The 12,899-nt window shown below is 35.1% G+C and overlaps 1 protein-coding gene across 1 annotated transcript; it reads left to right on the forward strand.

Annotated features, from left to right (window-relative positions):
- The first annotated feature begins 4,618 nt into the window (after nucleotides 1–4,618).
- LOC136821030 (uncharacterized) lies at nucleotides 4,619–12,042 on the forward strand. The gene is made up of 13 exons (XM_067077269.1): nucleotides 4,619–4,832; nucleotides 5,257–5,295; nucleotides 5,670–5,855; nucleotides 6,309–6,377; nucleotides 6,923–7,093; nucleotides 7,418–7,468; nucleotides 7,915–8,136; nucleotides 9,120–9,308; nucleotides 9,640–9,717; nucleotides 10,033–10,203; nucleotides 10,504–10,560; nucleotides 10,975–11,166; nucleotides 11,467–12,042. Exons 1-13 carry the CDS (start codon nucleotides 4,766–4,768, stop codon nucleotides 11,667–11,669), a joined length of 1,695 nt encoding a protein of 564 aa, XP_066933370.1. The 5' UTR covers nucleotides 4,619–4,765; the 3' UTR covers nucleotides 11,670–12,042.
- Nucleotides 12,043–12,899: the final 857 nt, after the last annotated feature.

Below are 12,899 nucleotides of genomic sequence, written 5' to 3' on the forward strand. Positions count from 1 at the left end.
GAAAAAAGGCCGTTTTAACAAATATTCCCCTATAGTAGGGAAATATTTAAAAAAAAATTTCTAAAAATGATATCTCGTTGGGAAGATATTTTGAGCGGCTTGATGTAAGCTTTTGTAGAATTTACTTATATTTGAAAATGAAAATGAAAAATGAATAAGGAAAAAGTGATTTTTTCTAAACGGCTAATAATTTTTATTATATGATCTTAGGTCCCAAAAATGTCCTTGCATTGTTGAAAGTTTATTTTTGCTAAAAGTGATCTCCTTGTACCTTCTTCAAATGTGTATTCAGATTTTTTAATTCTTTATGACCAAGTAACTCCGAAAAGGGATCTCCTTTTGTATAATACTGCTTTTCTAGGGTAGCAAAAACCTTCTTGTTTTTCCGTAATGATCCTAGATGTTAACTAAACCGGTATTCACAATAGGCTAAGACACAAATGACTTTGTTTTCTGCGCTTGAAAGATTTTTTTATATTTTACGAAATTTTTAAGTTTGCCTTGAAATAGTTATTCAGTAATAATTTACCACCGGATTTGTCAGATTGAATCAAACTACTACAGTAGTGACACAGGAGGGGTGCAAAGTTTGTGTAGTAGAGCAGATTTTTATATGACACTGTATTTTTTTTTTTAATTATGAATAGATAATTACCGTGTCATAAAAATCTGCTTTCCTACACAACTTTTGCGTCCCTCCTCTCTACGCTACTGTACTAGATGTTTGCTATCATATCAGCCTAACCTGATAAAACAACTGTTCATAATTTTTTTACGCGCACGGTAAACCTCTGAAGCCCCACTGAAAATTGACTTTATTTTTGTCCCCCTTTTAAATTCAAAGATAAATTTGCACTCCAAAACAATCCCCAGTGGAATTTTTTACCTGAGAACAATTATCCCCATTGGGATTTTGAAAGAAATTTTCATCCCCACTGTAGGAAGAAGTTTCCCCGAGCTTTGAGACGGGGGTGTTTTAGTACTCACATGATAAGTGGTAGTACTGCTTACATATGGAAATTTCAGAACTTGTCGCTGTAACTACAATCATGGTCGAAATAGAATGAGAATTCAGGTTATTTTAACGTTTTTCAAGATTTAAAGTTCTGGCGAGAAAGTCGATTTTGGGCTATCTCTTTAACTTTAAATATTTCAATTTGGAAGGGGTTGGCAGACTTCCAGGCTATATTCTGAGCCTTATTGGACTATTTTTGAACTTTTGGATCCTGAGATCCTAAGGTCCTAAGTGTTAAGTCTAGTGTTAAAACTCAGAGTTAAAACTCTACCCTTCAAACTTACTTTAGAGCACTTACAAATCGATTGTGGTTTCAAAACTTCCCGGTGGATTTCCCTTTTTTCTCAAATATTACGACCATGATTGTAAAATGATAAACTAGATACAATGGTACATAGCCTGGGTATCCAGACTCAAAATTTTTGAAAAAAACCCTTACTTCATCATACAAAACTTCTAAAATTTTAGAGTCTGGTGCAACTAAAGAAGTTGGGTACAGTTTGTTTGATACTGCCTGCGAGTGAACCCTTGTTGACAGACTATCAAAACTTTGTAAACCCAGGCAGACACACATAATTAACTTACTATAAAACCTCTTTTACAAAACTCAAAAAAACTTTCAAAACTTATTAAACTACATCAAATCATCAGCCACATTTTATAAAGGCTCCTTTCCAGCGGCAATTTTGTTTAGAAATGAACCTGTGTTTTCATTTTTTTCAATGTCAGCTTTTTCCCATGAATTATGCGTGCGCATCGAAAAATATCGAAAATACTGCGAAAATTCTGCTCAGTGACTGGGCGCGTACTGATCAATTAGAGACAGTGCAGAGGAGTTAGTTGGACCAGACCGTAAACCAGAGACAAGATTACAAAAAACTAGACGGTGAAATAGTTTACGGTCTGGATATCCAGGCTAAATGGTACATAGAGTGCTGGAAAGAGCTAAAATTATATGAAGGAGTTTCGACTTTTCAAATAATTTTCATATGTGGAACAAAGACCTATTATCTCCCATGACGAGAGCCAACCAAACCACAGACCGGGTGTTTCATGAATCAAAATGTCTTTGTGTATTTGTGTGGTTTTATTGGAGATCCAAGGCAACAAAACGACTTTCAAAAACTAACAATTAATCATGGATCCATATACACCTTTTCGACCGTAGTCGCGCGGGCATTTTTTTGTCCGCTTTGTCACACTAAAACCGTCCCAATCCTCTTTTGACGCATTTTTCTATTTTCTATTTGTGCGAAAAAAAGACTGGAACGGTTTTAGTGGGATAACGCGGACAAAAAAATGCCCGCGCGACTACGGTCGAAAAGGTGTATTGCAATTTGCATAAATTCAATTACCTTAAAGCTTTTAAAGCTGAAACGTTTTTTGTCATGCAGAATTTGCATTTTCTACCTTTTCCTCGCGATTCTTCTCTGTTTTAAGCTATCATTAATCACGAAATTTGATACTCTTGTTGGTCACTTCAACTTCTGAAATCTTTATAAAGTTTACAAAAGTAACTATAATTCGAACTACAATACTGGCCAAAAGTATGGTGAATTCACAAGTTCCCTTCTTCACCCCCCCCCCTTATACAATGTTGAATTTCAGTCATACTTGACTCAGCAACATTGTAGAGAGGGGGAAGGGGAAGAGGAGCAATAAAAATAGTAGAATTCTATTTACTTTTAGCCAGGATTGTAGTTCCAGGCCCCTATCAATCAAAAATCCTCGTAAAATGCTCTTTAATCCAAACAAATAATATTCCCTGTTCGTGATCGAATTAGCGAGAGTCAACTGTAATTCGATCTTCAAAAGGCCAAGAATTTTCTTCGAATAAAAAGATTCGAATTATACCAAAAGTGTAGTTGAGTAAGGGAATTTCGAGTTATGGAGTAAGATTTATAAGACATTGTTAAAATGAAGGGACCACAAAACTTGTTCGAGATAAGGAGACACTCGAGTTATAGAGGGTTCGAGTTAAATAGACTCCACTGTGCCACAGACTCGCTGGGACCTCAGCCCCACTGGAAAATTAAGCAAAAATTTCGTCTCCGGTGGGAAATTACCCTTGAATTTCAGCCCCTATGGAAATGACTTTGATTTCACCCCCCTCGAAATTCCATGTACTTGCAAATTGTAATCCAAAACCATCCCTACTGGATTTTTTAACCTTGGAACAATAAAATTTCTATCCCCATTAGGATTTCAATAGGAATTTTTAAAAAATTCCACCGTGTCTCACACAGTGGTGTTAAGAGAGACCTCACTGTGTATATTCCCCGCCTTTACTATCTCTTTAACAGACGATAGCATTGTCTACACACAAGGAAGTACAACAATCCTTAATCAGATTCTTTTCTCTCTCCCACGAGCCTTAATGGCAAACAAGAAACCTCAAACAATTACATGACTTACAAAAGCCACTACCTTCACTGATTTGCTTGTTGCTAAGCAACATAAAACACAAGAATTTAGATTTGTTCGAAGTTCGAAGTTGTGCCAACTTATTCTTACCTCCTATATTGCTTTGTCATGACTTAGAAAACTTCCCCTGCGCTGCGGAAAAATTTAATATACCATTTTTTAGCTCTTTTCATTAAGTTAATCGACATTTTCCTTCATGAGACAGACAGACTGGGTACTTTATGAAGGTTTTTTTTGCCTATTCTCCACTACAGAGCAGAGCAGAACCCCCATTAGGATTGAACCCCCGGGGGGTACTAGCGTTGCGAGCTGATGGTTATGTGCCGCCCGACTATTGACCCTCGGACCCTTAGCGGGACTAAAAAGGAGAAAAAATAGGAAACGATTTTTACGACCTTTAATGGGACTAATTTGACCAAACTTGATCATTCAAGGAGTAAAAAGTTTAAATTTCTTATATTTTCCCGACCCTTAGTTGGACTGAAATTTAATTTTCTGGCTTTTCTAACCCTTACAGGGACTTTCAGGTCCTAAAAATGGCACTCTTAAGGTTGGCACATACCCGTACCCTTCTCTTGCCTAAGTACCATTAGGATTGAACGAATGTATGTAGGAAGATATTAATCTTACTATAATTATACCGAAGTCGTAGAAAGTTTTCGTCATTAGGATTTTTCAAATTCACTTAGCCTTCGAAATCAGACGAAAATTGCAGCGAAAATTTAGCCAAATTTGAGTAAATTTGGGCGAAAGATCTACCATTATGTTGCAATTTCTTGAAGATTTTATACCATTCTGAGACTAAAAATGTATGGTAGGTCGTTTAACTTGAGTGCCCCCCCCCCTCAAAAGCAAAAGATTTTCATCAATTTCCCTTATTTCTCCCTCCTGGATTTCCCTCGATTTCTGCTAATTTCCAAACGAAAAAGATTTATAGGATTTATAAGATTTATACTTTATAGGAAGTTTAGCAGCCTCCAAATCACACTAAAAATTTACCTCTCCCATGAAACCAAGGTGACAAAAATGCTAACATCTTACAAACGATATCAATAATCGAAAATTAAAAATTAAAAATCAGTCAATCACAATTTTGGGGTTTTGTTCAATTACACCAAGACATGGGCGTTAATTACAAAGTTAATCACCCGCCAATTAACGACACAGTATAAATACTGTAGTTTTTGGGATTTTAGAATCATGCACAGTTCTAACTTACAAAGTATCGAACAAAGCAAAAACTTACAATAAGTGGCTGGTACACTTAGATCTTCTTATTCCATAAATACTCATATATTTGATTGGAAACTTAACACTGACACAACAATGAAGTTAACAATCGTTGTTTTATGCCTTGTAATGGCAGGAGTCACGTATGCTGGAAATCAAGCAAGTAAGTAAAATTTACTTTACCTCGACAATTCGAACACTATAAGTCGATTGTCTTCATAATTCGAACTTCTTCAACTCGAACAAATTTTTTAAATTTTTATAAAGTTGTTTATATTCTGAAACTCGAACACATTTCATTCCTCTTCGTTCGTGTTCGACTTATGGAGACATCACCGTATCTCGCGATCTTTGTTTAACGATATACTTTGATTTTTGATAGAATAAGTCATGCCCAAGTCTAAGAATACTTTACTCAATATCTTAAGAACTCATTTTCAGAATAAGAATATCTTTGAGAATATACGGTGTGTATAAAAATAAACCTCTGGTGTTTTGATAGATTTTTCGAATCTAATTGGTTCCTTGCAATTTTAGAGAATTAAACTTCATCATAACGAATTTATCTTTTATTTTTATTTTCACAGATTACTGTCAACCACCAAGTTGCTACAAAAGATTCCCTCGTAAGTAGAAAAAGCAAATTCCTCGAAATGCAAAAACCAGTACGTTAAAACTGAGCCTCAGACTTTAGCTCTCTTTTTTGCAACCTTTATTTCCAACCAGATTTTTGTTGGCGAAAACGTTTAGAACATCCCAGACTTAGTCGAAAATTTTTATCCAATCAGATTCAACTCGCTATATTGTAGCGAGCAGATAAACGGGAAGTTCTAAGCTTTTTCGCCAACAAAAATCATAAAAAAGAAATAAGTTTATACCTAAACTACCTTTATTGTTCTATTGGGTAAAAATCATGTAATTTTAACATTTCTGAAATTAAGCTCAGATTGTTCTTAATTTGTTCTTAGATTTTTGAAAAAAAATTAATCTTTATTTATAGCTTACGCCAATCAATTATGTTTTAATCTCCATGGTCATCGAAGAGCCGTCGGTTATTACCGTTATCCATTCAGCCCGCATCTTTTCTTCTACTGCAACAAATTCGGTGTGAACTCCGGAACTCAACAATGTCCAGCTGGTCTTTGGTTCTCTGAAAAATGCGTTCAGTGCTTGAAGCCTTATGATGGTAAGACGAAGTTTTATTATTTGTACTTTTATTTTTTGTCCCAATTCCGGTAAAATAACGTCTGACTTCGTGTAGTATGAACAACTTTCTATGCAAGCTGATCCCAGCCACTGACCTTTACATACCCTGGACCAAGTTTATCAATCCCAATCAAGCAAAATCTGAGCTGATCGGAGCTTTTTGAAAAATGATAGCCTAATGGTAGCACTACTCAATAGCGGTGTAAATGCATCAAGAGCGCTAGGTCAACTTTCCCTAGAAAACTTTTGATGATATGTAAAGGTCAGTGATCCCAGCCTTCCGCAATTCTAAAATCCATTTTCCTACCATTGACCTACCATGACTATCTAAACTTCAATAAGCGTTTGTATATAGAAATTTCAAGATGGAAATTCCTGATAAATCTCCATGATCTATGACGATATTCATCTCTTTATCTCTGTCTTTTTTCAGCCGTCAACAATGTTTGCAGTAAGAGCTCTGGCGATGGTAGTGGACAATCAACAAACACTGATGCCAACTGTAAGTTGCCTTCTTTATCCCATAGAAATATCTAACTTTGAAAAAGTTTAGCGGAATAACTTCGGAATAACGCACATTTCTTTACATTTATTTTTTGTGCCGCCAAATTTTGATCTGAGATTGGATTTAGATGATTTTGCATTTTCACCAAGAGTATATGTTGATTCATCCTTTTACAAATTGGAGGGGGAACACAAAAGAAACTTCAGAATAATATCTATCCCAAACAAAGGTCTCTCGTCCATCAAATCTAGGCAAAGTTATAGGATATGCTATTCAATATAATTTTCTGAGTAGACCCTGCTATCCCTCGCAAACTACAATCATGGACAAAAATGTTTGAGAAAAACACAGGAGTTTGCAGTAAAAATGTAGAAAAAGAATTATTCGTTCTTTCAGAGATAATATGTAGACGATAGGATCGTCTAATCCCCAATACCAATAATTTTTCGTCCCTTTCGTTGTTTCAACGTTCATCTAACGTTATATAGACGTTGTGAACGTTAGATAGACGATGAAACAATATTATTTCCTCCCTTCTCCAGGTGCACCAGAAGGATTCTGTAAACACAAAGCTGATGGATTATACGCATTAAATTCATATTCTCCCAAATTCTTCTCTTGTGTCCAATGGAGAGCCACTCAATGCCAATCCTGTCCAGCTGGTCTTTATTTCAGCCAGAAATGTCAAGTCTGTTTGGAAGAAGTACACCTTTGTAAGTTTTTCATAAAGCATTCTTCTATTTCTCCGAAGCAAATCTATTTAGTAAATTCTCCGAGGAAACTCTTAAGAGTAAAATTTCAACTTAATGCTATTAATGACGCCCTATATTTTTATGATTCTGTTTAAACTGCTTACTAAAGGTTTTTGTGTCTAATTTATTTGTGAATTTTGCTTGACTTCGCTAAAGATTTCAATGTCGGTCGACAGTGTGAATGTAAAAGCGTCCGTAAAATTTCATCTCAAATTGAGAACTCGTTGTAGTAATTTCTTTTTGAAATCTAATCAGTCTTTCTTTTTTTCTTTCAATTATAAAAAGCTACTTGCCCACCAAGAGGAGACAACTCACCAGCCTCTAAACCACCAAAATGTAAGTTTCTAGACTTTTTCCAAAGGCTAGATGTTTTCTTCTCTTCAATCCAAAAAAATTCACCTACCATGCCTTACCAGTGAGGAAAGTTGGGGTTGAATCCAACAATGTACCCTACAATCTGTGACTTATTTGAATTAAAATTTTGTCGAAGGAAATTAAATTCACGAATCAGACTTCTTCAGATATATTTGTATTTTTATGTAAGTTTCTATTTAAATCACTCTTAAATGGAACTGGGTAATCGAGTCTGACTATGAAAAGTTTTCACTCAAATCCCTCTCTCAAGTGGAACTTGATTATTTATTCTACAGATATATTTTCTCAATACTACCGAGTATTAAGCAGCCTCTATAAGAAACACTTTTCACTAGAAGACGAGCAGAAGCTTAACTTTTTCCCTTAATGTTTCATAATATCACATTTTTCTTATTCTACGTTAACAGGTGCTAGCAACGATTTGTGTGAATGGAAAACAGCCGGATATTACGCTTTTAGTGAAAACGCAAACCTCTTTTTCTACTGTAACGAAAACTACCAAAATGTTGGATGTCAGAGATGTCCAGCCAACTTGGTTTACAATCAAGCATGCGCTCAATGCTTACCCAAAGACCAACAAAAGTGTGATGTACCATCTAAACCATCTAAACCAGCCGAAACTAATTTCTGTAAGTATCTAAACTAATAATGATTTTTTATTTCTTTAAAATATCTTTCCAATAGCAAAAACTGGTTTTGAAGTGCCAAGAAACCAAATACAGAGGGATAAACTAAAATCCCATATATATAACTTATAAAGCAATAAAAGTCTTCATTTTGAGCTATTGCAACTCTATAATAATTATAGTATTTAGGACGCACTCTGTCGGATAGAAAGTCATTTTTACTAATAAAGTGAAGGACCTTTGCTAACGATATCTATTTATTCACTGTAGGTGAATTAGACAGGTCTTAATTTTTCTGTACACAATATTTATGCCTCTAATTTGAACCTCTATTATTCGAATCTCTCTGTAATTCGAACTAAAATATAGGTCCCCTCAGCCGAAAAGCCGTTTAAAATACTGTCTGTAATTTGAAACTTTCTCTAATCCGAATTAAATTCTTGGTCTCTTGAATATCGAATTAGAGAAAGTCAACTCATAGTACAAGGTAACAGGAATAGTCGAAAATATGGCCACATTCAAAGCAAACACGTGTCTCCTTTTAATAACAAAGGAACAAATTCTAATGATATCATTTTTATTTGTGAGCGTGTAAATCTCGCTAGAAACATTCACGACCACTACACTAGATTAGCCGCTCAAAATAATTTAGCAGTACGGCAAAACAGAAACAGATTTGAAGCAAAAACCTTCGCAAGCTCTACAATTCCTATCTGGAATAACCTACCCAGGGAATGCCGTGATGCTGAATCGATTGTGTCTTTCAAGAGTAGAGCAAGAAAACATTTCTTCACCTAATTCTCCAATTATTTAAAATCCAATTTTCCTGTTCCTTTTTGTTACTGTTCTTGTTCTGTTCGTAGTGGCCCTTCGTGGAAACAATTCTTGAGCTGTCTAAAAGCTCTAGAATTTTTCGGAGCCAGCCACTTAAAACATTCGTTATTATTATTATTATTATTATTATTATCATTTTATTCTATTTAAAGGTGCACCAGAAGGATTCTGCAAACAACACTCCATCAAGCACAAACCATTGACCTTCCTCTTTGCCGTGGAAGGAGACGCCTCATCATTTTTCTCATGCAATCAACTCAAAGAAGCAACACAATGTTTATCTTGCCCTGCTGGTCTTGTCTTTAACGAAGTTTGCCAAGGATGCCGACAATTCAAAACTAGTAAGTGTGAACAGGGCCTTATATGAATGGCGAAGAATCAGCCAGGCTAAACAGGGCCTTAGTTGAAAGAATCAGCCAATTTTTAGGCTAAACAGTGGACTCAAATTCGAACCTCCGTATAATATGAATTAGACTTCCCTTTGAAGATTGAATTAGTGAGAATAACCTTGTATGAAACCTTTTAGCGGATATAAGCAAAGAAAAAGCAATTTTAAGGGCTACGCTTTCTACTCAAAGAAGGGTGTTCCATTGAATCCTTAGCTCATCTTTGTTAACCTATTTGTATTTTGTGCTTATCAGAAACTAAAGCTCTATCTACATTTCACAATAGACGATGCTAAACAATGCAATGCAGTCAAGCCAGATGATGGAAAACCAAAAACCGATGAGGAACTCAATAAATTCAGATGTAAGTTTCTATTCAAATCATTCTTAAATGGAACTGGGTAATCGAGTCTGACTAGGAAAAGTTTTCACTCAAGTCCCTCTCTCAAGTGGAACTTGATTATCGAGTCTGACTCTAAAAAAACCAGCTCCAAATGTATGGGATTGAACTGGGAAAGCGACCGGTCGTTGTGAACGTTAGATAAACGTCGAAAAAACGTTGTGTGCCAGCTGGGAAAAAGTGTCCAGCCATTCATTAACGTGAAATTGAATTCTAAGCGATGTCTTCGATATCAAAATAATTATTCTGTAATTAAATTCTTATTTTGTTTCAATAAAGGCCCAGACTTCTTCTGTCAAAACCGACCCGTTGGAAACCATGAAACCGGTGCCGGTGAAGAGACCTTCATTACTTGTTCTCCTGGCAACCAATGTATCAAAAGATGGTGCCCATCAGGAACTGTTTACAGCAAAGCCTGTGATGCTTGTACTTACAGTTATATCAATTTTGGTAAGTGATGTTTTTCTTTTCAAATTCTTGAGTGCTATAAGTACAGTGAAGTCGAACCTCTATAACTCGAATTTCTCCTTAACTCGTTTTATGGTCTTTTAAGTTAGCAATGTCTTATAAACCTTACTCCAACTGTATTAGGCTTTTTTTGCTGATAAAAAAGGAGACTTATAAGACCTTTATAGACACATATCAACTCTTGAATATCAAATAACCGTCTATGACGCTACGCTGAACGCTCATCTTACGCTCACTACGATTGCTTGGAAAAGTTCTAAATTCTCTCATTGTTTTCTTTAGCTAATCAAAAACTATGTAAACCAACCACTGCACCATCATCCCAAGCCGCAAAATGCAGTAAGTAAAACATCTGAAAATCTTTTGATGTAGTAGTACAGTTACAGAAAAAGCTAAGATAACGAAGATTTTTTCAAACTGTCCAGGCCCTTTTTTAAAAGAAATTGGCTCAAAAATTTTTAATAACAGCACCACTTAATAATTTCACCGAGGATACAAAATACGGGAATACGGAAAATTTTCTTCATGCAAAACCGACGTACCGGCCAAAAATTACTAAAATGTCGAAAAATGTTCCGAAGAGTACTAGAATACCGAAAATTTAGCCCTCCAGTACCGGAAAGCCGGTCGTTTTTGCCGTCAAATACCTGAATAACGGTCGATACCGGATTCTCTGAAGCCTGACCCCCCTCAGTATAGAATAACTACAGAAAAAATTCAATACATAATAAATCTTGTTCTTTTTCATATTAGGAGATGAAGATTTCTGTAAAAAAGGAGGAAAGCCCGGTCCCAACCAACCTCCATCTCACTTTTACGAGCAACCTTACGTTTTCTACGAATGTGCTGCAAAAGTGTGTTACCGTAAAGCATGTCAAACCACCCTCGTTTACAATGACAACATTAAAGGATGTGATTACGCCCCAAACCCGAAATCAACATGCAGTAAGTGTTTTGTTGATGTCATCATAGTCATTATAAAATACCCTGGTTTGACAATGTATTGTTTTAGCTTTTTGTTCAATTTTTTTTTGTTTCAAACAAAAGACAAGTTGTGATTTGCATACTTCTTAATCCTCTTAGGATTGGTCTATTTTCTAATCACATGATCAAAAAGTTTGCAAAATAAATCGATTTTGGTACGTAAGCTCCATCTCTAGCCATAGGCTATGTGTCAGAGTTATGGAAACATAATAATATAATATTATTACATAATATTTTCTAATTCTCATCTCTTATTTGTAGAAGTTACTGGTTTCTGTAACGGATTAGCTAATGGAGGATATGCACCACCAAAAGCAGCTCATGAAGGAAATAACGTTTGGTATCAATGTTTCACGCATCCCACCCACGTGGAATGTGTCCGTAACACGTGCCCAGGAGAACAAGTTTATCAAGCGTTTAACAACCAATGTGTTGCGCCATCATATTATAATTATCATTGGTAAATAATATTCTTGGACATAATTATTTTTCCGGACATGATTTAATGTCATTAAAATGAAATTTGAACAACGGAATTAATTTTTATATAAATCGTTACGATTTTTTTTTGATAAAATGAATTTTAATGAATTTTGATAAATTTTGATTATATTTTTCCCCATTTTTTGCTGTACTTACATAAATTCTTTCTGGAATTTTTCCTTAAAAATGAGAGACTTTTCGTTTACGATCTGGACTGACAGAATTTACATTTTTTTAGAAATTCTTCCAATAAAGCCTTTTGTATATTTTGTTTTCTTGAAATTTTGCTGACAATCAATTTTTTACTTTTTTCAATTTAGAGTTTATATTTTTTTCTGTATTTAAAGAATTTTTGAAGCAAACATAATCTTATTCGTTGCTTGTTATTTTCACTCTCCCGTCCCAAAAACGTTTCGTCCGTACTTTTTTGAACATTGCTCCTGAATGAAAAAATATATTTTTAAAAGTAATGCCCGTTGGGAAGATATTTTGAGCGGCCTTGATGTAAGCTTTGTAAAATTTACTTGTAATTGAAATTGAAAATGAAAAATGAAGAAGAAAACAGATTTTTTCTACATGGCCAATAACTGTTATTACTGATATTTCTGAAATTTTGAACCCAGCTGATTTCAAAATGTGTATTCAGATTTTTTAATTCTTTATGACCAAGTAATAATTATTTATTTGGGAAAGTTCCCTTTTATTTCACTGGGGTGGAGAGGGGGAGGTATAAAGTTTCACGATCTGATGGTATTGCCGACCGAGAGATGTGCCACTCCGAAACGAAACGGTTCCCGAAACAATTGTGAACGTCAAAATTCGAAACGTCAAAAAAGAAGACGTTACACACTACCCTGGGTATCAGAGGTTAAGTTTTCAAAGAATATATTAACCTCTGAAGACCAATAATAGAAATTTTATCGCGCATGTGTCAATCTAATCACTGTAGAAAGAATCAAAGATGAAGAGCAAATATTACCTTATTAATGTCTAGCAGACTGTATCAGTATGCAGTTTACTATTTACGAATTCCCCAGAAACCTCCAAGTGTAATCGAAGTGAGTTTCTTTCGAAAGAAATCTTTTACATGATCCCCAAATGTCTAACAGTAATTACTACAGTATATGACCCCCAAAACGGAGACGGCCCCCAAAACGGAGGTTGTCATTAAAATGAGGATTCTGACTTGTAGATTTATCAGAATTAAACGA

Source organism: Clytia hemisphaerica, unplaced genomic scaffold (genome assembly GCF_902728285.1).
Source record: "Clytia hemisphaerica strain Z4C2 unplaced genomic scaffold, Clytia hemisphaerica genome assembly, whole genome shotgun sequence".
Classification (NCBI taxonomy): domain Eukaryota; kingdom Metazoa; phylum Cnidaria; class Hydrozoa; order Leptothecata; family Clytiidae; genus Clytia; species Clytia hemisphaerica.

Bases quoted from the DNA above. Each gene is read 5' to 3' on its own strand.
- LOC136821030 (XM_067077269.1), top strand. From the start codon at position 4,766: ATGAAGTTAACAATCGTTGTTTTATGCCTTGTAATGGCAGGAGTCACG. The intron at 5,296-5,669 runs GTAAGTAGAAAA...CTTTATTTATAG, and splicing joins TTGCTACAAAAGATTCCCTC to CTTACGCCAATCAATTATGT. The intron at 8,137-9,119 runs GTAAGTATCTAA...TTCTATTTAAAG, and splicing joins ACCAGCCGAAACTAATTTCT to GTGCACCAGAAGGATTCTGC.